The following is a 21,639-nucleotide window of genomic DNA, read 5'->3' as shown; positions in this document are numbered from 1 at the left end:
ACAGAATGGACCGTTTGTGATGTACTTTAAAAGGGTAAGACTTTTAAAGAATCAAATTGTAAATTATCAGCTTTATTTATGCATTCAAACGGCCCGCCACATACTTCCTGGAACTATCCTTGGAACTAGCTAGAATGGAGCTCATAGCTACGTGAGTCACGTGACATCAAGCATTTTGGACTTGGCTCTTGGGAGGGGAGGGAAAGGGGGCGGTGCTTCATCAGGTGAGGTAAAACTTGTTACCGTGGGCAACGATGAATAAAAGGGACAGAAGGGGGGGTAAAATCTCTGCGAAAGAGAGCGCGAGATGGAAGAGAACAAATGATATAAGGACGGGGGGAGGTCCAGGGTTAATGGCCCTCTTTGTTGGAGACGGGGCTACTCTCCCCTGGCTCCACCTCCTCCTCTTTCACCTCCGTGGTGGACACGACGGCGCTGGAGGAAGAGGGAGCGAGAGAGCAAGGCTCCATGGGCATGAGCGTGATCTCCACCTCGCCTCGCTCCTCGTGCAGAGTGGGCAGAGGAAACCGCGGGGGCGGGGGTGGGGGCGGGGCAGAGGCTTGGGGGCGTGGCGCTCTCTGGATCACTTCGACCATGGCGGTGCGGCCCGGACCAGCCAGCTCCCAGCCGGGATTTCCGGGAGTCTGCAAACATGGTTATTATCGTTAACGGAAATTATTATCATTGTTATCTTTAACGAAATCACGAAAACCAGCTGTGGGGGTGGGGGAAACAACATTTTCATTAACTGAAAAAGAAATTAAAACAAGGCTAACCTTGGTGTGTAAAAGCAGTAGGGGGTGGGCGTGGCGCCCCGGCTCGGGGCGGCCGGTCAGAACCAGACCCTTCTGACCCTGCTGCTCATGGAAAACCAGCTCCACCAGCTGCTGCTGCTGGGAAGAGGAGGAGGAGGCTTTCTGGATGACTCCGCCGCTCAGGGAGGTGATGACACGAGGCTGGGGGGGAGGGGGAGCAGCAGGGGGAGGGGGGGGCAGGGCGTCGTCCGGCCGGGGTTTTCTCGGTCGGCCGCGTTTCCGTTTGACTGGAGGAGCGTTGGCGGCCGAACCGGCAGAATCCCCCGGTGGCCCGCTGCCGGTGCCCGGCATGGCGCCAGGCATGGCACCCGATGTGGCGCCTGACAATGCGCCCGACATGGCACCTGACATGGCCAACTCCAGCGGACGCTTTTAAGATAAGATAAGAAAAGATACAAAATGATAAGAAAAAAATCTACTTTATTGTCCCCTAGGGGAAATTTGTTTTGGGCAAAAGTACTCCAGACGGCTGCAATCACAAGCACGAATCAGTACGAAAACAAAACAGAGTAACACTGAGACACACATGCAAAACATGACCAACAGCCAATACCTTGTTGGCGTTCCCCCGTGCCCGCTGCAGCACAGAGGTGGGCGCCGCCGGGGCGACGGCGACCGGGACATGTTGCTGAGGAGGAGGCTGTGGGGGTGGTGGGGGGGGCGGGGCTACCTTCTCCCTCTCTGCATAGGACAGACAGCCCTGAGGCAGGATCACCACTGGGACCGCCCCGCCCTGCTGCTGGGAGAGCGTCGCCATGGCGATGACTTTCACCCCGCCCCCGGTGGCGGCCGGGCCGGATGCCCCGCCCATGCCTGTGGCGTCTTTGGGCGCTAGCGACGGCGGCGAGGAGCGGACGGACAGCTGTGTCTTGTCGGGAACAGAGCTCCGAGGGAGGATTCTGGGTAAGTGCTTCATGAGGGCTTCCACCTGTCGAATTCAGTTAGTTCAGTTCATTCACATGTGATAAAAAAAACATTCAAGTAATTTAGTTCAGTTTATTCACATGTGATTAAAACACACAATTTATTTCGTTTTTGAACTAGCTTTTAGCTTTTGAACCGTAGCGCCTACAATCAAAATTCTTTTTTCATTGGATTTCTTGGCCCATTTCCGTCTGACTAGATTTTCTGCCATTTTGAATTTTGTCCAAAAGCATTTTTTCACTATTTCTCCTTCTAATTTTGGCCAATCTTCACCAAACCACATCACACAGCGTGTGTAGACTGTCCTGCACAAAGCTTATTTTGTGTGTTTTTTTAATTCTGCACCGTTGCAATATAATCGTTTTGTGGGTGTGGCCTAGTTCACAAAAATCACCATAACTCCGGAACGCATTGTCCGATGCGAACAAAATTTGGTACAGGCATGCAGCTATGTACTCTGAGCTGATAAAAAAACAATTGTGTCATTTTGACTATAGGGGGCACTATGGCAACAATAAGTACCCGTAGCTCACAAACCATAAGAGGGACTGTTCCCAAATTGGGTACATAGGTTCATATGGCCCAATCCCACCGCAGCTAGTAGCGCGGTCCCGCTCCGCTCGACTCGACTTTTGGTCTCATCCCACCGGTATAAACCGGCCCAGCTCGGTTAGATTTGGGGCTGAGCTGGGCTACTTTTAGTACCTGCCTCGTCGGGGTTCTTTTTCTGCCAACCCGGGTCCATACCGTGACGTGAAAACATTGTAGGCGACTGATTGGTCAGGCAGAATCGTGTTTACTCTCTATATCCTACTGACTGTCAATGCAGCGCTGCATACCAGTTTACCTTCTTTTCTCTTCTATTATGCTTTTCTATCAGTCTTTTGTTTTGCTGCCTTCGCCTCTGGTGAAATAAAATCGGCGCGGTGGTTTCAATTGTCCAAAAGTCCGCTGCTCTGAAGCGCTTGTGTAGTTAGTGCTGCGTCGGCTCCGCTAGGCCGCAGGCGCCTGGTGAAGCCGCGGTTTTGCCTGGTGAGAGGCCGCGGGGGTAGAGGCTTCACTCTAGCGCAACCCCCGTCCCTCGCGCCCGTCCCTCGTGCAGCGCTTGTGAGTTTTGACTAACAACAAAGTGATATCCCAGTCTCCTGGTCGATTGTCACTTTTGCCCATGTACACTGTAACACCCGCCCAACATGCTGTGATGCTATGAGCTGGCTGCTCAGGCCAGGATCAAGGACTGTGATCATGCCAGCACTGCTCTCTCTCTCTCTCTCTCTCTCTCACACACACACACACACACACACACACACACACACTGTAGGTAATTTAGAGGCACCAGTATTTCATAAACAGTTTAAAGGTTCTGTGTATGGATTTAATTGTAACGTTATGTTATAGCCTATTTCAGAACATGGGTGGAGGGCAGATATGCGGTCGCTGTGACGACCAGGTGTGGGCGGGGGCAGATGAAGGGCGGTCGAAGCAGAACGTCCATCGGGTTGAAGCAAGTAGAGCCGAGTGGTGACGGGCTGTGCAGGGCTGTAAAATGTGGTGGAATTGAGCCTATAGAGTACTCTTCTAATCTGGCCTAAAAAATACACAGATTGACCTCACGGTGGCGCTATAGCTGCCCTCTTTACGTTTTGGTCCATAACTTTGGAACCGTAGCTTCTACAATCAAAATTATTTCTGTCCTAGTTTCCTTGGCTCCTCCCGCTTCTACTCACATAGGCCCGACCATTTCTCGCCCACAACTACTTAGTACACCCTAGCAAACATCTCCAAATGTCCTAGCGATCAGCCGAAAACACCCTAGCAACCAGTTAGTACACCCTCAAAACCGCCTAGAGGCGTCCTAGATACACATTGCCAATTGGGGTTGTATTTATACTGGATGAAAGGGTGGGGTTGAGGGCAGGGGCGTTGCAAGGGGGCGGGGCGTCGTGAGGGCATCAAGCACAATTAAATTTTCTTTAGGAAATTTAGCCTGTTCTAGTTACAATCATACTGCTAAGCATAACCATATGTTTGATGTGTGCTATCAACAGGGTGGGAATTTCATGGAGGACATGGCCTCCATTGCCCCTCCTTCTGGCCGTGATGCCCTGAGATCCCTAAGGCCACTTTGGCAGTGCCCTGCTACCAGGGGTTGTCCTCTAAAAGTCGAATCATCCGTCGAGAGACCCGTGAGTCGACGGACATATATATAAATATATATATATATATATATATATATATATATATAATAGTCGATTATTCGTATTGGACAGTCGAATTTGATTAGACTGGTAGAATTCTGAGTCGAGGACACCCCTACATTTTAACACACATTTGAGAAAAATTGCCCTTCACGATGTCAATAGAGCACTGGCCTTTGTGCCCTGACATGTGGCCTTGTGCCCTAAAAAAATTGCGACACCGAAGGCCAGGCCCCTATAATCACGAAATTCCCAGCCTGGCTATCAATATCTACTCTTCTATCTCTCTCTCTCTCTATCTATCTATTTATCTATCCCTTTCTACATCCAAGTGATGTGAGGAATGTGTTGAATTGTGCGTATTACAGTTACATAATCCATTTATTAAAATGTAGAGAACATCAGTTGAGAGCAGAGCAGCCTCTCCTCTCCTGTTCACTCATCCTTCCTTCTCCTGTTGGGAGACAGGATGCCTTGCTCAAGGGGGCGTTCCCAGCCAGTAATTCCCCACTACTCCTACTGAAAGACGATGTTAAAAGCCAGTACTTTGCCTTTCCCAAGCATATTTTCAGATCTCAGAACACAGAAGTCTTGAAAAGATCCAGCAAGATCTCAGAAGGAAATCATTTTTGAGATTCAGAATGTAGCATACGTACTGCTTCAAGGCATCGCAAGCCTTGATAGCTGTAGTCCTGAGCTCTCAAAGTCTTATAGCTTTCATTAGCCTACAAGCAAGCTGGGATTTTACCAAACTAAGTTTAATCATACTTTGTTGACACCTTTTGTACATTTTGGATATTATATTGAAGATTAAATAATTTTTTCATTAGTTTAGGAATCACCGATGCTCGGCCAAGCGAAGGTGATTCCCTTATCATTCAGCAATCAAGTAAAGTTAGTTGCACTCCAGCAGCATCGCACCTCATCGCCAGTGGCAACGCGCCTGCCTCCCTACGTCCCAGGGGGACAGACTGCCTCCCTGCGTCCCAGGGGGACAGACTGCCTCTCTGCGTCCCAGGGGGACAGACTGCCTCCCTGCGTCCCAGGGGGACAGACTGCCTCCCTGCGTCCCAGGGGGACAGACTGCCTCTCTGCATCCCAGGGGGACAGACTGCCTCCCTGCGTCCCAGGGGGACAGACTGCCTCTCTGCGTCCCAGGGGGACAGACTGCCTCCCTGCGTCCCAGGGGGACAGACTGCCTCCCTGCGTCCCAGGGGGACAGACTGCCTCTCTGCGTCCCAGGGGGACAGACTGCCTCCCTGTGTCCCAGGGGGACAGACTGCCTCTCTGCATCCCAGGGGGACAGACTGCCTCCCTGCGTCCCAGGGGGACAGACTGCCTCCCTGTGTCCCAGGGGGACAGACCGTCGCAGTCGGCCAGCCAGAGAGTCAACCAACCAGCTCAGCTCATCCAGTCAGGCAAAGTGACCATGCCGCTATTTTCTGCCAACTTGAGAGTGCTGCAAAGTTACATTTAGGTTTGACTAGGTTTTAAACAGGCTTTATAGAAATAGCTTTGCCTGCTGTTTCCAACCAAATAGATCTCATTCCTCATTCACCCCATCACTTTCCTTTCTTTTCTTTTGAATTCACTATGCTTACTGTTTATTAAATATACTTTTATATGAGAGAAGTATCCTGAGTCTTTTTCCATATCACGGTGAAATGTTTATTGACACTGAAATAGGTACAAGGATCCATTTCCCCCTGAGCCGTTTATGATAGCCTATGGATACAAGAATTATACAGAGAAAGTGTTCTTGCTTTTTCTAAAAGCAAGTGGCACCCCTCAAAGTGGTTCCCGAAGGAAAACCATGATTCTAATGATAGATGCATTATCATAATTCATAATTCCATAACGACTGCCCTAGTACTACACAATACAGGGTTTTAGCACATCTCCCGGTCAAGCAGAAAAGAGTACTGATAGAGAATGAAATTTCACAGCCAAAAGGTAAACAGTGAACCACTTGAAGGAAACCAGTTGAACTAGTGATTGTCCAAATAAAGGCTAATGTGATGTAAATTTTCTCGATCAAGTACTAACCACAGACTATGGTACAAACAGATGGAAATGGATGGAAACAGATACCTGGAGGTCCCGTCCCCCCGCGGGGCGCAGAGAGGGGGTGGAGGAGGGAGGAGGAGGAGGAGCGTCGAGGGACAGTTTGGCTGCCGCCACCAACTTGTCAGCCTGGAGTTTAGATGAAGAAGAGTCTCCGCCTTCCTTATCCCTCTGCACAGGGACAGAAGAAGAGTTAAAAACAACAGCTGACCAAAGTGCTGCACAATCAAAATAGCAAAAACCATCAAACAAAACAATTGAAACACAAAGACCAATTTAAAAGACAAAAAGGTTTTCTGGAGAATCTCCCATTCAAATTGGCTAGGGACCGCCTCACTTATCCTGGCTTGACCATACCCAGAGATCCTAAATTAGTATTTAAGTTGAATTTTGGTGATTTTGTTTTAAGACTTAAACAATGTATAGAAAACTGGAAAATCCTGCCTCTGTCCATGATATATTCAAGTTTATTAATTTAGGAAAAACCCCTTGAGACGAATCATCTCGTTTTCGAGGGGTTCCTAACAAGCAAAAACAAGATTCAAGGAAGTTACAATTTATATCAGAAGAGACAAGACAAACAACAAGACAAACAAGACAAAAGAGACAAGAACACTATAACTACGGCAATTAACACCCAAGTATCAGTTAGATAATATAGCAAAATAAATAAAATAAAAATAAACCAAAATAATAATCAGTAATACGTATTGTATTTTCAGTGAACTGTAGAGAACATGTAAAATAGCAGATATATATACATATATATACACATACATATAAATATACATATTCCAGCACATACATATACATCACATGCATATATACATACACACAATTGCTCATTTATACATTCACATTTATGCACCACACAATGGTCATATACTACGCAATATATATAAATATATATGTATATATAAAGACAGTTACTATATATCAACGGAAAAAGGAGCACGCCGATTCAAGACAAGAAGATATGTGAAAAGATGTAATGGTTCGTATGTCTGGGGATAATTTATTCCAGTCTGAGGGGGGTTTGAACCTAAATGCTCTCTTTCCAGATGTTTTCCTAACTGCAGGAATGAAAAAATAGTACTGTACATCAGGGATACTCAACTTGCTTTGCCCGGGGGCCACTTTCGTGAAATGATAGAAGGCCAGGGGCCAGTTAATAAACAAACAATATACATTTTTATGTAGCGGATTGTAGGTTTTTGGGGTGTCAGCCGGAGTTTAGTCTGACAATGTTGTGCACACCGGATAGTTAGTTAGGTTAAGTACATACATAAGTGCCTGGGTAGTGAGCAGACAATTTAGCAGCTAAATCATAGATTATTGAAAGATATTCCATATTCCAGACTGTAAGTATTGGGCAGGAGTATTGGCCAGAATGACATGAACATTTGGACACTTATTCAGCGGGTATCTTGCATGTTGCGTGCAGGTGCACTGTAAAAAAAAATATATATATATATATATATATATATATATATATATATATATATATATATATATATATATATATATATATATATATTTATATATATATTTATATATATTTATATATATATTTATATATATTTATATATATATATATGCTTTTTTTAATCGAGATCATGCAACGACAAGTAGCCTACTTCAGGCCAGCAAGACGGCAGGAAAGAAACAGAAGCGTGCCTGCCGCCGTCAAAAGCGAAAGCGACCCGACGTAGGCTGTCAATGTAGCGGAGGTAAAAAGCCTTTTTACCTACTCGGGCGAATCAATCAATCAATGGCTCGCGCTTGGTTCGTATGATGAGGAGATGAATCAAAATGCACTCTGCACTGACACTGTCGCACTTATTACTTTTAGCTAACGCTACGTTGTTTTTTCATCAAGGCAATGTCCAGAAGATATGGGTTCATGAGTGTCTGCAAATGCAGATAGATAGGCTACAGTAGGAGCATGCATGCATGTTGTCTGTTTCAATAATGAAAGCGTCCTTACCGAGAACGTGCCGACCAATTAAATATTCTTGCTGCGAAATCGGCCTCTTAATGACAACACTGGAATAAATATGATCGACTACGACTATAGAGGCTATAAAGAATAGACTATAGAGAAATAAATTGATTCAAAACGTTTATTTAGGAAACATAGTGGCCGGTAAATATTCGATAGGGCCGGAATTTTGGAACGTTACCGGCTGCACTGGCCGTCTGGGAAAATGTCTAGCGGAATCCCTGGCAGCAGCTGAGCTGCATTTGCAAGTCCGCAGACGGCATGCGGGTGAGACCTCGAGGGCAAACCAATGGGCACGGTAGGAACGTGGATAGTGGGAGGTTGACACCAAATCTTTATCCAATCAGAGAAATGTTGACATTTTCTGGGAAACGGAAGGTCAGATCGCGATGCCTCTAACGGACTATATGTATTTTTCCACCCCGAATCCAACGCCGCCATCCGTGAGTCTCTATGAGTTATGGATGCAGAGATATGTCTGCCCTGCTTGCAGGACTACAGGAGAGAGAGATACAGTAGAGGACAGCGGGGGGTTCGGGGTTCCAAGTTACTGACCAAACACTGACCATACCAGCTCAGTGGCCTTGTGGTTTGAGTGTCCACCCTGAGACTGGGAGGTTGTGAGTTCGATCCCCGGCTGAGTCATAACAAAGACTATAAAAATGGGACCCATTTGCCACCCTGCTTGGCACTCAGCATCAAAGGGTTGGAATTGGGGGGTTAGATCACCATATGATTCCCGAGCGCGGCGCTGCTGCCGCTCACCGCTCCCCCAGGGGATGGGTCAAATGCAGAGAACAAATTTCGCACACTCAGGTGTGTGACAATCAGTGGGACTTTACCTTTACTTTACCTTTACTCTATTTCAGTGATTGCTGTCAGAATATGGCATTTAACACTTATTTTAACACAAAAACATCACTGAATACACCTTTAATCTCTCGGTTTTATGGTGAGGTGGAGGTTTAGTTTCTCTCCTGTGTTTCGCTTTGTACTCTCAGATATCTGCTTTATTTTACCATTTCCTCATCGCTCAGAGCCGTGTCAAGTCACTGCCAAGCTGATGAAAGCATTTCCTGCTGCGACTCATTCATACTAAAATCTTTGCACTGCCAAACTAACGGGAGGCATTTATATACTTTTTCATTTTATTTTGAATGACTTAAAGGGAAATGCAATGTTTATCCAGTGTTTCAGCTGTGACTTTTAACAGAGCCATATAAATACCGCTGCCGCTAATGGAAACTAAAATCCCAGCCGTGCTAGGCGGCCATGCGAGGCCAGATTTTTGTATGGAAAAAGGGTAGAACTTCCAGAAATACCCATAATGCACCAGCTGACTGAAGCGCAAATTATACTTGACGTATCCACGAGGGTCCGTGCGGCCAAGTGACGTCACATCAGCAGACACGTCCCTTTGTGAGGCTCCCGTGCGGTGAGTTTTCACCTGGCCCTGCACATTCCAAATTTTCTAGCTACATGGCTGTGCGGACTAAGTGGATATTTTGAAAATAATGGTCACTCCGTGAGGAGAAACCTGTATAAGTATAAAAGCACCAAATGTTTCCCGTCAGGATTCCGTCTGTCTCATTTCTGTGTGACAGTCCATGTATCTCTAGCATCATTCACACTTGATGCACCTTCAGTTCTGCGGTGCCACCGTCGCTCTCAGCCCCGCCCACTTTAGAGACACAGACTGGGGTCTTCTTGATGACCTTGTGGGGTTTGGCTGGGCCTCCTGTAAAACACAAACACACACGGCCCATATTCAATATTATCCAATATATCCCAAGATTTCCTGAATATCTGCAGTATATGTATTATTATATGCAGTTTTGGTAGTAGTATGTGTAGTATTATAGAGGCAATAGTATAGTTGTAAAAAAAAGCTGTTAGCACAGGCCAGTGTTGTAGTCAAGTCACCAGGCCCGAAATTAACTTTTTGACTCACCGGCCAAGTGGCAGGTAGATGGAAAAAATCCACCAGCCAAACATATTTTTACCGACCAAAATAATTGCCTTTTCAGTCACGTATACGTAAATCTACTATCACTAACAGTAACATCAATACTAATACTTAAATAATGTCAAGACAAACACAAATGCGAATAACACCAACAGCACAACACTACCAACCAAAATTGTAGTACATTTACAGTAATAGGCTAATACTAACATTAAACTACAAAACTACAGCTATACAATACTGAGCGAGAGAGAGAGAGAGAGAGAGAGAGAGAGGGTACTGTTGCACCTGGGAGGCAGCAAGGGGTTAATTTGTTTCAGCTGAGACAGAGAGAGAGAGAGAGAAGGGGGGAGGGAAAGAGGACCATCAGCGACAGTGTGCATGAAAGTGAAGCAAAGTCAACAGCTGAAAACAGCGTAAAGTTACCAGAAGGGGAAAGACTCCGTAGGTGAAATACATGAGACAAAACAGGATACATGTACACTAGTACTAGTTAACCCAGGGGTTCCCAAACGTGTTTGGCTTGTGACCCTATTTTGACATGACAAAAATCTAGGGAGCCGAGACATTCAAATTCCGGTACATAACATCATCAATGTCACATAGTATACTTATTTCCCCCCGCAGGATTCTGACTTTAATCTGAGAATTCTGACTTTAATCTCAGAATTCTGGCTTTATTCTCAGAATCCTGATTTAAAGTTATAGGGCCCTATCTGACGACAGGCGCTATCCCCTAATAGTGCTTGCGCACCTGTTTGCGCGTGCCTTAAGGCAGGGAAGATAGGGCCTTGCACCGTCCGCCAGGTGTTCTGCAGAGTTTTGCTCCCCCGCCCAGCAGCAAAAAAAAAGCATCCCCACCTCAAAAGTGATATAATTGTCTGGTAGACGTGACCTCCCTGATTTCTAAGTTAAAACAGCCCCGAAATATGTTGGGGATGCAATTCTTGGTGGGGTGCGCAAACGTTCACGCCACGTGTCGTAAGCGCAAATTAGAGCCGCGTCAAAATCATCTGCACCCCAAAATGCCTGCACAAACGGGATTTGGGCGGTCTTAACTACCATAATTATTCACGGGTGTGGCCAGGCAATGCTGGGCATTACGTCAATCAAAACCAATCAGATTCCCGTCTCGCAATGGCTGTTTGCGCGAGGCATGCAATATGCTGTAATTCTCTCCATGCGTAATAGAGTGTACTCACTCGTGCGAGGACAGAGAGAGCTTATTGACAGATCGTCTGTGGTGCCAACGACCCTCCGGGTTATGAAGGTAAATAGCCTATGTTCATTATCCAACAAGTTTTCTCAATTAATTTCCCTCTTTGCGATGTGATAAAAGTTTCTCAGTGAGTTATAGTTCAAGGTTCAAGGTTCAAGGATATTTATTGTCATTCCAAAACATGAAACATGGAAGGGAATGAAATATGAACTCAAGGCCCTGGTGGATATGTCAACTAGGATATCATAAATCATAAAATATCATAAAAACAACTGAGTACTAAAAAGGAGAACAATATAAAAACAACATATAAATTAGAAACATCATAAAAACAACATAATACCTGATGTAAGAGCAAGGGAGACAATTTAAGTTGCATGTGTTCGCTCAACAGGGAGCCACTTAAAGTTAATTTTGTTACGCTCACAGCTGGCGGCATTAAAGACGAGGAGTGTGGCAGCAGTTAATTTCACGAGCAGCAGATTTTAGATACAGTATATACATATATAGATATAATACATACTATGTACTATATATAAAAGATAATATATGTGTATATAATTAGATACGAAAAAAAAGAAAAGAAGGTAAAACGTTATAAGAAGTAGCAGCAGTACATTACACGAGTTTAGATATATACATATATAGATATAATACATGCTATGTACTATATGTAAAAGATAGTACGGTATATATGTATATAATTAGATAGTTGATTGCCTCACTGAATTATCTGCTAATACCCAATTTTAGCAGCATAATTTGATGTCCTGGCATGGCAAGGCTGTGCATAATGACATATCCAAAAGGGATTTTACTTGCACTGCACTGTGCTGTGCTGCACGGAGATTATGGTGCGCAACCCAGCGCAGCGAGATATTTGCGCGTAAGAGGTCCTTTTCAAAGCTCTTAGCGCAAAGTAATTGCGCGCTGCTGACGATAGCATAATGCCATCTATCACCACATTTTAGCGCTGAAACGCCTGCTTGTGGCAGCCAATGCCCAGTACAATTATCACAGGCATGCGCTTGTGTCCGCCCCCAATTTTCATTGCGCACGGCGTTAAACGAGCGCAAACGCTAAATTATCGCTTTTGGGAAGATAGGGCCCATAATCTCAAAGATTTTCATCTAAAAAAAAAGTGTCACTCACAATGTTGATTGAGGCTATGGTCCATTGATGGAAGCCTTTGCAGTATATAGTGACATTATGTGACATTAGTGATGTCACATAGGGTGACCAGATCCCAACAAACCAAATGTGGGACAAAGAGTATACTTGTGTGGGACAATGTGGGACACCATTACCGATGCTTCGAGGTAGTCTAAAATTATATATATATATATATATATATATATATATATATATATATATATATATCAGCTTTTTTATATTAGCTTTAGATGACTTGATCCGACGCCGCTGGTGAAGAGAACAGGTTCGGGTCCCCGAAGCCTGCTTTACCTCGTCCACGTAAACCTCTCAAGGTGGGCAGTTTAGACGGAACGAGCCTATTTTCTAGAGCTATGTTAGAGCGCTAACTTTGAGCTAACAACGGAGCTTTAGAAGACACGTCCTCTCACTGGCTGGAAGAAGCGAAGAGTGGCTATCCCTGGGCTGACAGGACGTGACGTAGTCACGTGGAACCACGTCAGCCCCAGGGGGGCACCACGCCACCTACGGGTGGGTGGTCGGTTTTAATGTAAAGTAATTTTTCAGAGCAAAATGACAGTCTTCCATAGGGCTGCGTGCGCAGCGAACTAGGCACTAGAGTGAGAGCTTGAGTTCGAAACAAAGTAAAACCAAATGTGGGACAAAGAGTATACTTGTGTGGGACAATGTGGGACACCATTACCGATGCTTCGAGGTAGTCTAAAATGATATATATATACATATATATATATATATATATATTTAATCTGTATGTTGATAATCTGTCCAAGCAACTGAACGGTTGTAACACCGGGTGCCTCATTGGTAATACCCTAGTGAACCATTTAATGTACGCAGATGATCTTGTTGTTCTGAGCCCGAGTAGTGCTGGTCTCCAGCAGCTCCTCACAATTTGTACTGAATATGGTTTGGAACATGATATCAAATACAATGCCAGTAAGAATGTTGTCTTAATTTGCAGGACCAAAGAGGACAAATGTTTGAAATTTCCTGTCTGAAAATAACCTTACTGTCTGTGATAAGGTTAAATATCTACGGTAGGTCATTTTATTTCAGAGAAATTGTCAGATGATGATGATATATACAGACAATGCTGTAAAATGGTGCACAAGCTAATACTTTGGCGTGTAAGTTCAACATGTGAACAGATGGAGTGAAGGTGTCCCTGTTCAGAGCATACTGCTGCACACCACTCTATACTGCTCACCTGTGGTCAGATTACAGGAGGTCAAGCATGCACACACTTCAAGTGGTATGAGATGAGATGATGAGATGAAAATATTGCTCAGGAGACCTAGATGGAGCTCTGCAAGTGAGATGTTTGTCACGGCAGGTGTTAACACCTTCCAGGCACTGTTGAGGAATCTGATGTATAAATGTATCTGTCGACAGAATGTCTCACAGAATGTCATTATCAAGCTGTTGGTAAATCCCTGCTGTAGTGATGTCAGATATCAGTCACCTCTGTGGAGACACTGGTATATGTCGCTCTTATGAACACTGCACTATTTATTTGACTATTGCTTTTTTTGTTGTATATGAGTGCTCCTCCCTCTTCCTGCTTTATTCTGATGAAGATCCCTGTGATCAAAACGTTATCATTAAACTGACCGGCGGCTGTAGCTCAGGAGGTACAATTGCTCAACTTTGGCCTCGCCCGCAGCTCGGCTGCTGTGTGGCCTTGCCTGCCCTATTGGCACGCACAGCGCACAATTGCTCATCGAGTGCTCGAGTGACATCACTGATGATCATCAGTGGGACAAAAATTTAAACGGAGACAGAGCCCACTTACTCCCTTTGATATACTATACTACTACTAGTTTTATTTTAGGAAGTTTTCTCACGTGTTGCTGTTTGCTTCCAATTTCAATAATTGGGTTTTATCTTCTTTTTTTTGAGGGAATCTATTGTAACATCTGGCCAGGGACTACAGATATAAACTAGGCTTTTGGCTAATTCTGGCATATTTAAAAACAATGTTCATCAACACGCACGCACGCACACGCGCACGCACCCACCCACCCACACACACACACACACCTGCAAGTGTGGCTGAGGTAACAAGCTCAGCCTGGCTGCAGCGTGGGTTGACGATGTGCTCTTGGACCAGGAAGCGAGCGATCTCCACCACCGTGTCGAACGAGCGCTTCAGGATCTTCTGCGCCCAATCACAGATCAGCTCACATGCCGCCGAGGTCACTTCCTGTTTGTATGTCTGCACCAGCTCCGTTAGCTCCGCCTGCAGGAGGGGGGGGAAAGAGCACATTCTATTAAAACAACTAAAGCACGGAGTTTCTCTAGATGGCGCTCTGTTCTCTGTCTGCTCAGCCATGGTGGCTATCGCTGCTCATGCTACCTACCCACTTCTTCTTCTGTAGTACAGTATATGCAGTGTAGGGCTGTGCGACTAATTGATTTTAAATCACAATTACAATTTTGGTTTCCAACACTTATGAAAACAAGATAATCGAGATAAAACAAATTTTTTTTAATATATTATTTATTTTAGCCTATTTACCGTATTTATCATTTTTAACTTTTATTTTCATTTATTTTTGTTTTTCGGTTAAATTATATTTAATGCTACAGTAGGCAATTTTAAACAAAATCAATGGAATGTTAACCATAGCAACAGCAGAGAGTAGAACCCAATAATTCTTGTTTGTGTTCTGTGATTGGCTAGTAATGTTCTAGCTAACGGTGGTGACCAGACGTCCCCGATTTTCGGGGACAGTCCCCCCATTTTGGGTGACCTGTCCCCGGATGGCGCTGTCCCCGAAAATGTCTCCGATTTTCTACTCCTCATCCGCGGCCGTGATTACCGTCTTTCAGAGGCTCTAGCAGGCTCATTTTTAAAGCTAGTGAATATACTTACAGTACGGATCACCCCCCACAGTTCGGCACGCAAGTGAACCGCGGATTAATTGCTAATTTAACCATCAGTGTGAAATACAACTTCCACTATTATTTTTACAATTTTAACAATTAACAATTAGCATTATCTACATCTACATGCGCTGCAGTAACGAGACAGATGCGTCACATTAGCTTCAGGAAGGAGATGGGGAGAGCGAGCGACTGATTTAATTGAGTGACATCCCGTAGGCTGTGAAGTTCGGACATTTTCAGTCGTGTAACTTGGAAACAGGGCATGCTTGTCATTGGAATAGACAATGACAATAAATTGAATTTATGCAACTTACGCGGCGATATGCTGCCTGGCTGCAGATTGGCCATGATTGGAGGAAACAACGATTGCACCAAAGTTTCCGTTTGAATACTGGTCAGTGGTTCTCAACCTATGGTAAGGGTAACCAGTGGTGGGACGCGGGGCTCCCTCCCAAAATACTCTGGGCTGAGGGCTGAACCAGCTGTCTCTTTGCCTATCTGTGGCATAGGCGTGTACCAAATCAGCTGTCTGCATCAGAGTCAAAGTAGCAAAAATAATTATTGAGTTTATTTATCTATCTAGTATATTTATCTTTTTGAGTAAATGATTATTAGCCTACATTTAGGCTATTTGTTTATTTAAATTCATATTCTTTTTTCTTTGTATACCACTATGATGAGAACATCTGCACTGTTTGCATAGCCTATTTGAATGTTTTTCCTTTAAACAAAGTAGCACATTTTAAAATTGATAAAAAAATTGCTGATGCGAAAAGTGATCCAATCTGTGACATCAAAACCGTGACACAATACGATCTGTGAGTTTTGTGATCCGTTGCACCCCTAGTGGTCAAAATACATGAAACTGCAATTGTCCCCCTTTTTATTTAATACATAGTGGCTGAGTTTCCCAACAAAGAAGCTTCTTAAGAGTTAAGAAGCTTCTTAAGGAGTTAAGAAGGCTCCAAAGAAGTGTTTCCCAAACGCCTTCTTAACAGAAGAGAGAGAGAGAAAAAAGAAGGCTCTTAAGAAGCATCTTAACTGGAGCTGTCCACCATCTCGATGTGAGAGGTCCTCTGCGGCCCACTAGATGGCACTCTGAGCCCACCAGTGGGCCACGACCCAGTGGTTGTGAAACACTGTTGTAGAATAACCTAATCGTGGTCATGTTAAACAAGAACTTAGTCTATTAAACATTATTTATTTCAGACATGGACTGCAGTTCAAATTGCTTTATATACACAGCATACAACAAAATTGCGAGAAACACTACAGAATTTAAGCGACCTTGGGTTCTGTGAAAGGTGCTATATAAAATATATAAATAAAACATTCTTATTATAAAAGGAATCCATTCTGATTAGAGGAATATAGCCTACGGTAAAACATTTAAAACACAAGTAACCATACATACAAGGGAGATTTTCAAGTGTTCTCCAATTTTAAACACTAAAGGGTGCATGAAAGAAAGGAAAAAGGGAAAAACACAAGAGGAAGAGTGGACACAATTATCTCCTTTTGCTTGACGCGGCTGGATCTGCCAGTGTTTTGTCATTAAGAAGGTGTTAAGAATGCCCCAGACCCTTCTTACAAAACCTTCTTAACGAAAGATCATCTTAGCGCTAAGAAGCTTTTGGGAAACGCAGCCTTCTTAATGGAAGATAATTTTAGGCTAAGAAGCAATCGGGAAACGCGTTGGCTTCGTTGGTTTCTTACGGGAGCCTTAAGAAGGGTCAAAGAAGCTTCTTAGCGCTAAGAAGCTTTTGGGAAACGCATTCCTTCGTAACGAAAGATCATCTTAGGCTAAGAAGCAATTGGGAAACATGTTTGCTTCTTAAGGGGGCCTTAAGAAGGGTTAAAGAAGCTTCTTAGCGCTTAGAAGCTTTTGGGAAACCCAGCCAATAACATTGGATATTTTAATGATATATTGACTGCCGAACTGAAAATGTCCCCGATTTTCATTTCAGAAATCTGGTCACCTTAACTAACTGGCTGATTGGTTGTTTTTTGTCAGACTTGTAATGACATAAGCCTACTGAAGCTTCAAAGCAATCCAGTGTTAACACTTTCCCCGCCAGGCTTTCTGATCATTTTCACTAATCTTCCAGGACCCACAGAATATTTTATTCTATGACTAAACATTGAATGTCTCAAGGGAAGGAGGAGAGCCTCGACTTTCATAAAAAAGTTTGTTTCTGCCATCATCCGTTCTTTAATTGTCGACTGTGGGTGGTTTTCACGGATAACGCCAGTCTGTCCCAGAAAGCAGAGAAAAATGCATTTTGTACCGGCGGAGCGAGGGAGGGATTCACCCTACGCTCGGAGAGGGGGCGCGCGGGTCACGCTCTCGTCTTGCCGGGGGACGGGTGCTTCTGGTGCACGATGTCTGGAGGTCTGGGGGCATATTTGACAGCTGAAATTTACACGATGTGAGGGCTCACAATTTCTCTTAATGTGAAGATTAACCTGGTAGGAATTCATGAGGGTATCTTTAAAGGGGGGAAAAATCCCATTCACTTAAAAACAAAAAAAAATGCCATTTTGGGGTTTTTCGCCCCGGATAGAGATTTTGGCACACATCCCAAGTTGTTTGCAGGGGTCATATTAGTAGCCTCCTGAAAATCTGCGCAAAGATCGGCGCGGCCTGGGGTCCTTCAGGCTAGAGCGAGGTGCTCGACGCAGGTAAATGACGTGCAGCGCACAGGCCCTCTTGAGGCGTCCTTGAGGCATCCTCTCAGCCTCTGGATTGCCTTTGCCACGGGAGGGTCTGGTGAGACGAAGGAGGAGCACGGCCGGGAGTAACCCACAGAGCCTAGATCCTCCATGCACCGAAGGGCCAATACTGCGGCATAGCACTAGCTCTATTGCAGCGGATTGGGTTCTCTTTTACCCCTCCCGCGGGCAACGTTGCAGACAGAGTAGTAAGGCTGATCCGTGAGCGGCTTCTGGGATGCGAGTCGGGGTCTTAATTGGCCTCGGCTGGGTCTACTGGGCGAGGGTGTATGATGTTGACAGACCCGAAACACCTTACGACCCCAGATAACATCACTGATGACGCGTCCTAGCGCATGCGGCAGTAGTGTATTTGAGAATATAGTCTATAACAGTTGAGATATTCTCTGCTAAAAAAAACCCATCCTATTCAACTGTAGTGTCAAAAGGGCCATTTTGGCCATTTTGGGGTTTTCCGCCCACAAATCTCAAGTTGTTTGCAGGCATCACATTAGTCTATAACAGTTGAGATATTCTCTCCTAACTGAAGTGCATACATCTCTGAGCCAGGTCCTCTACTATATTGTTAAAATTCCTAATTGTCAGTTGAACTCTAGATGACACAAAAGCTCTAACTTTGCTTTAAGCCTAGTGATTGGCCTAGTGTCAAATGTTGTCCATCCAATCACATTCACTTGGCTATCGTGCCTCTCTTCCTACAGTCTGTGGTCAGACAGGCAGCAGTTTTGCTTGTTAGCATGCATGAAAGACGGCACTGTGTTTATATGTTTTTTATAGTCTGGTCTATGGTTGGAAATCAGATGCAGAGATGGGTGGGTCATGCCTTCGCCATCCTGGAGGAAGAAATATCACAGGGGACAGGGAGCACAACGCACAGGAAGGAAGCACGGGGACAGGGGACATGTCCCCTCTATTATTGAAGGTGCTTAAGATGTCCGCCTCAAAAAACAAATAAATACAATTAAATAATATTAACACATTCAGTGCCACAGCGCTTCAGTAAAATTGTCTGGAGCCTGTGCCAGATTCACTTCCATTCAGTTGAAAACAGCTATAGAATTTTTTCTATTATGGCTATATTAACAGGGCTGGACTTTAATGAAACATTGAACACTCCTGCTTCTTCCAAAGAAGAAATTTTGTTTCTAGACAGTTCCATTATGAAATTACAGCCTCTCAAAAAAGTGCACTTTCAAGGGTTTTCTGTCGTTTTTTTTTAGTTTCCAAGATATAGGCCCTTTTATGAATACCTTTTGCACTCTAATTTCGAGCACATTCACTGACTCTGGCTGGTGTTTTCTGATGTGGTGGCGTGTGGTGTGGTTTCTGTGAAGCCTGTGTGCCACACACCCCTCCCCCCCCCCCCCCCCCTCCCCCCTCTCCCCTCTCTCCCCTCTCCACCTCTGAGCTGCGGGCTCCTCCCACACGCACAGAGTTTGTTTTCTCGTTTTTGCCCCGGACAGATCCCAGCGCCCATCAAGAAGGAAATGATGCGCGCTGGCAAACGCGACTGAACGAAAAGGCTTGCTTTCTAGGAAATCGTGTGGAGATAGATAGCTCAGTTGTGAGCGCGGATGCAGCCGAGCCCACTGTCCGCTGTAGACAGAGCAATATATACGGCTCTGGCTGAAGCATGCATCCGTTTCCACTTTGATCGCCGCTTTCTCCGCTGTCTCCTGTACAAAGTAAAGGATCTGAGGTGGGTGGAGCAGCTCCTGTGACGATGTTTAAGGTGGCGCCGTGTGATCCCTTGAAGGGATTCATGCTCACTGGCTAGGTACGACCTTAACTCATTGAATGCCAATGACGACAGCTGTCGTCAATTCAAATACTGACGTAGAGTGCCAATGACGACGGTTGTCGTCAATTGCGTTTTTTGACGGTGGGACGTGGATCAATCCCTGATACATCTCTGGTACAACTATTGTAGCTATTGGAGGTCTATAACCTATTTTACAGAACCCTTAGGTGGCGACAGTGCTCTCCACATAACAGAAAGGCAAGGAAAAAACAAAGAAGAAGTCGTTATGGAAACGGAAATCGCATCGCATCCGTATGCATCGATATGCTGAAGCACGTTACTGCAGCTGTGCCTGCAGCAGCCAATCTGCTCCCACAATTGAGCCGCTCTGTGTCGGTTGCGACAGCACAACCGCACATCCACACCGTGGAGTTATTATTCTCAACTGGAAGCATCGTTGCCGGTGACAAACACACGCGGAACGCTGTAAAAAAGCCTGGCTGTTCCGCACCCTTCACTGTGCGCACAGCAAACTCAGCAGAGAGCCACCACAGACAGGAGGAGGAGTGTGCAGTTGAGGCGGGGCGGGGCGGGGCGGGGGCGGGGGGGGGGGGGGAGGGGGCACGCAGAGCAGCACACACACAACACCCAGACAGACCCAGGCAGCAGGACAGGATTGACAAACGCAAGCCAGAATATCCGATCCCCACCAGCAGCAAATCAAAACCAGCAAGAAGCTGCAACCAGCAGCGCACGCAGGGGCCAGCGCTGCTGGTTGTAGCTAAAAATATTATTCTGCCAAACAAAATTCCCTGGCCTAAACTGTTTTATTGAAGGAAATTATTTTTGAGGTGTGACTACATTAGAAAAGATTAGCTTCAGAGTCAGTAATGTGCTTGAAATGATTAATTTCACAAAAGGCCAATTATCTCAGCTTCTAGAAAAAAATTGCTTTTTTTGGATGAATCAAGCTATCTTCTCCGGCTCATAACTAAAGAACGGAAAATGGGATCAATAAACTTTTTTTTGCAGATGATAGAATAGAGTCTCATCGTTCTTTGTGCGTGTTCAGTGTTTACATAGTAATATCACACAATATTCTGTGGGCCTCGAGAAATCACTGAAAACGCTCTGAAACTCTGGCACTGGGAGCGTCCGTTCTCCAAAAGTGGCTGGCACTCAATGAGTTAAACAGCAGAATTATGGAATAATATGAATTATGATTTTAGGACGTCCACAGACGTCCTTGGCACTCCTCGTTACTTTTTTTTAGGACGTCCACAGACGTCCTTGGCACTGAATGTGTTAAGGGAGAGATATAGAAACCTCCCAGCACTGCACACTCAAAATAGAAATATTAAAATAATATACCTTAAAAATGTAAGTACTGTAAGTAAAGTGAGTAAAATGTGCTTGTTATCATCAATTTAAACAGCAGAATTGTGTGTCACGATATCCCAAGATCACCATATCGTCACGATATGATTCCACTGAAAGACAATACATGATGCTATTGGATTGTCACCCCCTAGTGGAGTGTGTGTGGAGCATACCGGGTCGTTCTTCAGGTCCAGATTTGGCAGCAGCGGCATGTTGAGCACTGTTTTCCTCCTGATCCCGCTGTAGCAGTACGTGACCACTGGGCTGTCAGTCAGGGAATTCAACCAGCAACCAGCATGTAGACCCAACTCCAACTCAAACCAGCATGTAAACCCAACAAACCAGCATGTAGACCCAAATCCAACCCAAACCAGCACAGTTAATTCATCTGGTCCCAGAACCCTGGTCACTGCTGCCATTTACCATCCCCAAATCCAAACCCTGCATCTCCCCACAACAGAACTACTGGACATTTTACACTATTTCAATATCACCCAACACATCCATTTACCCACCCATAGAGAAGGACACACGC

The 21,639-nt window shown here is 45.0% G+C and overlaps 1 protein-coding gene across 1 annotated transcript in view; it reads right to left on the bottom strand.

Moving 5' to 3' along the window:
* Positions 1–350: 350 nt before the first annotated feature.
* Positions 351–21,639, bottom strand: part of rfx5 (regulatory factor X, 5) — a gene marked incomplete at both ends in the record, with an annotated part of 36,852 nt that continues 15,563 nt past the window's right edge. Inside the window, 7 exons of the mRNA XM_083646857.1 lie at positions 351–644; positions 777–1,089; positions 1,340–1,743; positions 6,029–6,172; positions 9,644–9,741; positions 14,402–14,600; positions 21,278–21,368. Of these exons, the coding sequence (XP_083502983.1) occupies positions 351–644; positions 777–1,089; positions 1,340–1,743; positions 6,029–6,172; positions 9,644–9,741; positions 14,402–14,600; positions 21,278–21,368 (1,543 nt within the window). The remainder of the gene's footprint in view (positions 645–776; positions 1,090–1,339; positions 1,744–6,028; positions 6,173–9,643; positions 9,742–14,401; positions 14,601–21,277; positions 21,369–21,639) is intronic.

The sequence above is a fragment of the Poromitra crassiceps genome, assembly GCF_964638095.1.
Source record: "Poromitra crassiceps genome assembly, chromosome: 11".
NCBI lineage: Eukaryota > Metazoa > Chordata > Actinopteri > Beryciformes > Melamphaidae > Poromitra > Poromitra crassiceps.
The sequence above is the reverse complement of the archived record's forward strand: the minus strand, read 5'-3'. Positions and strand labels throughout refer to the sequence as shown.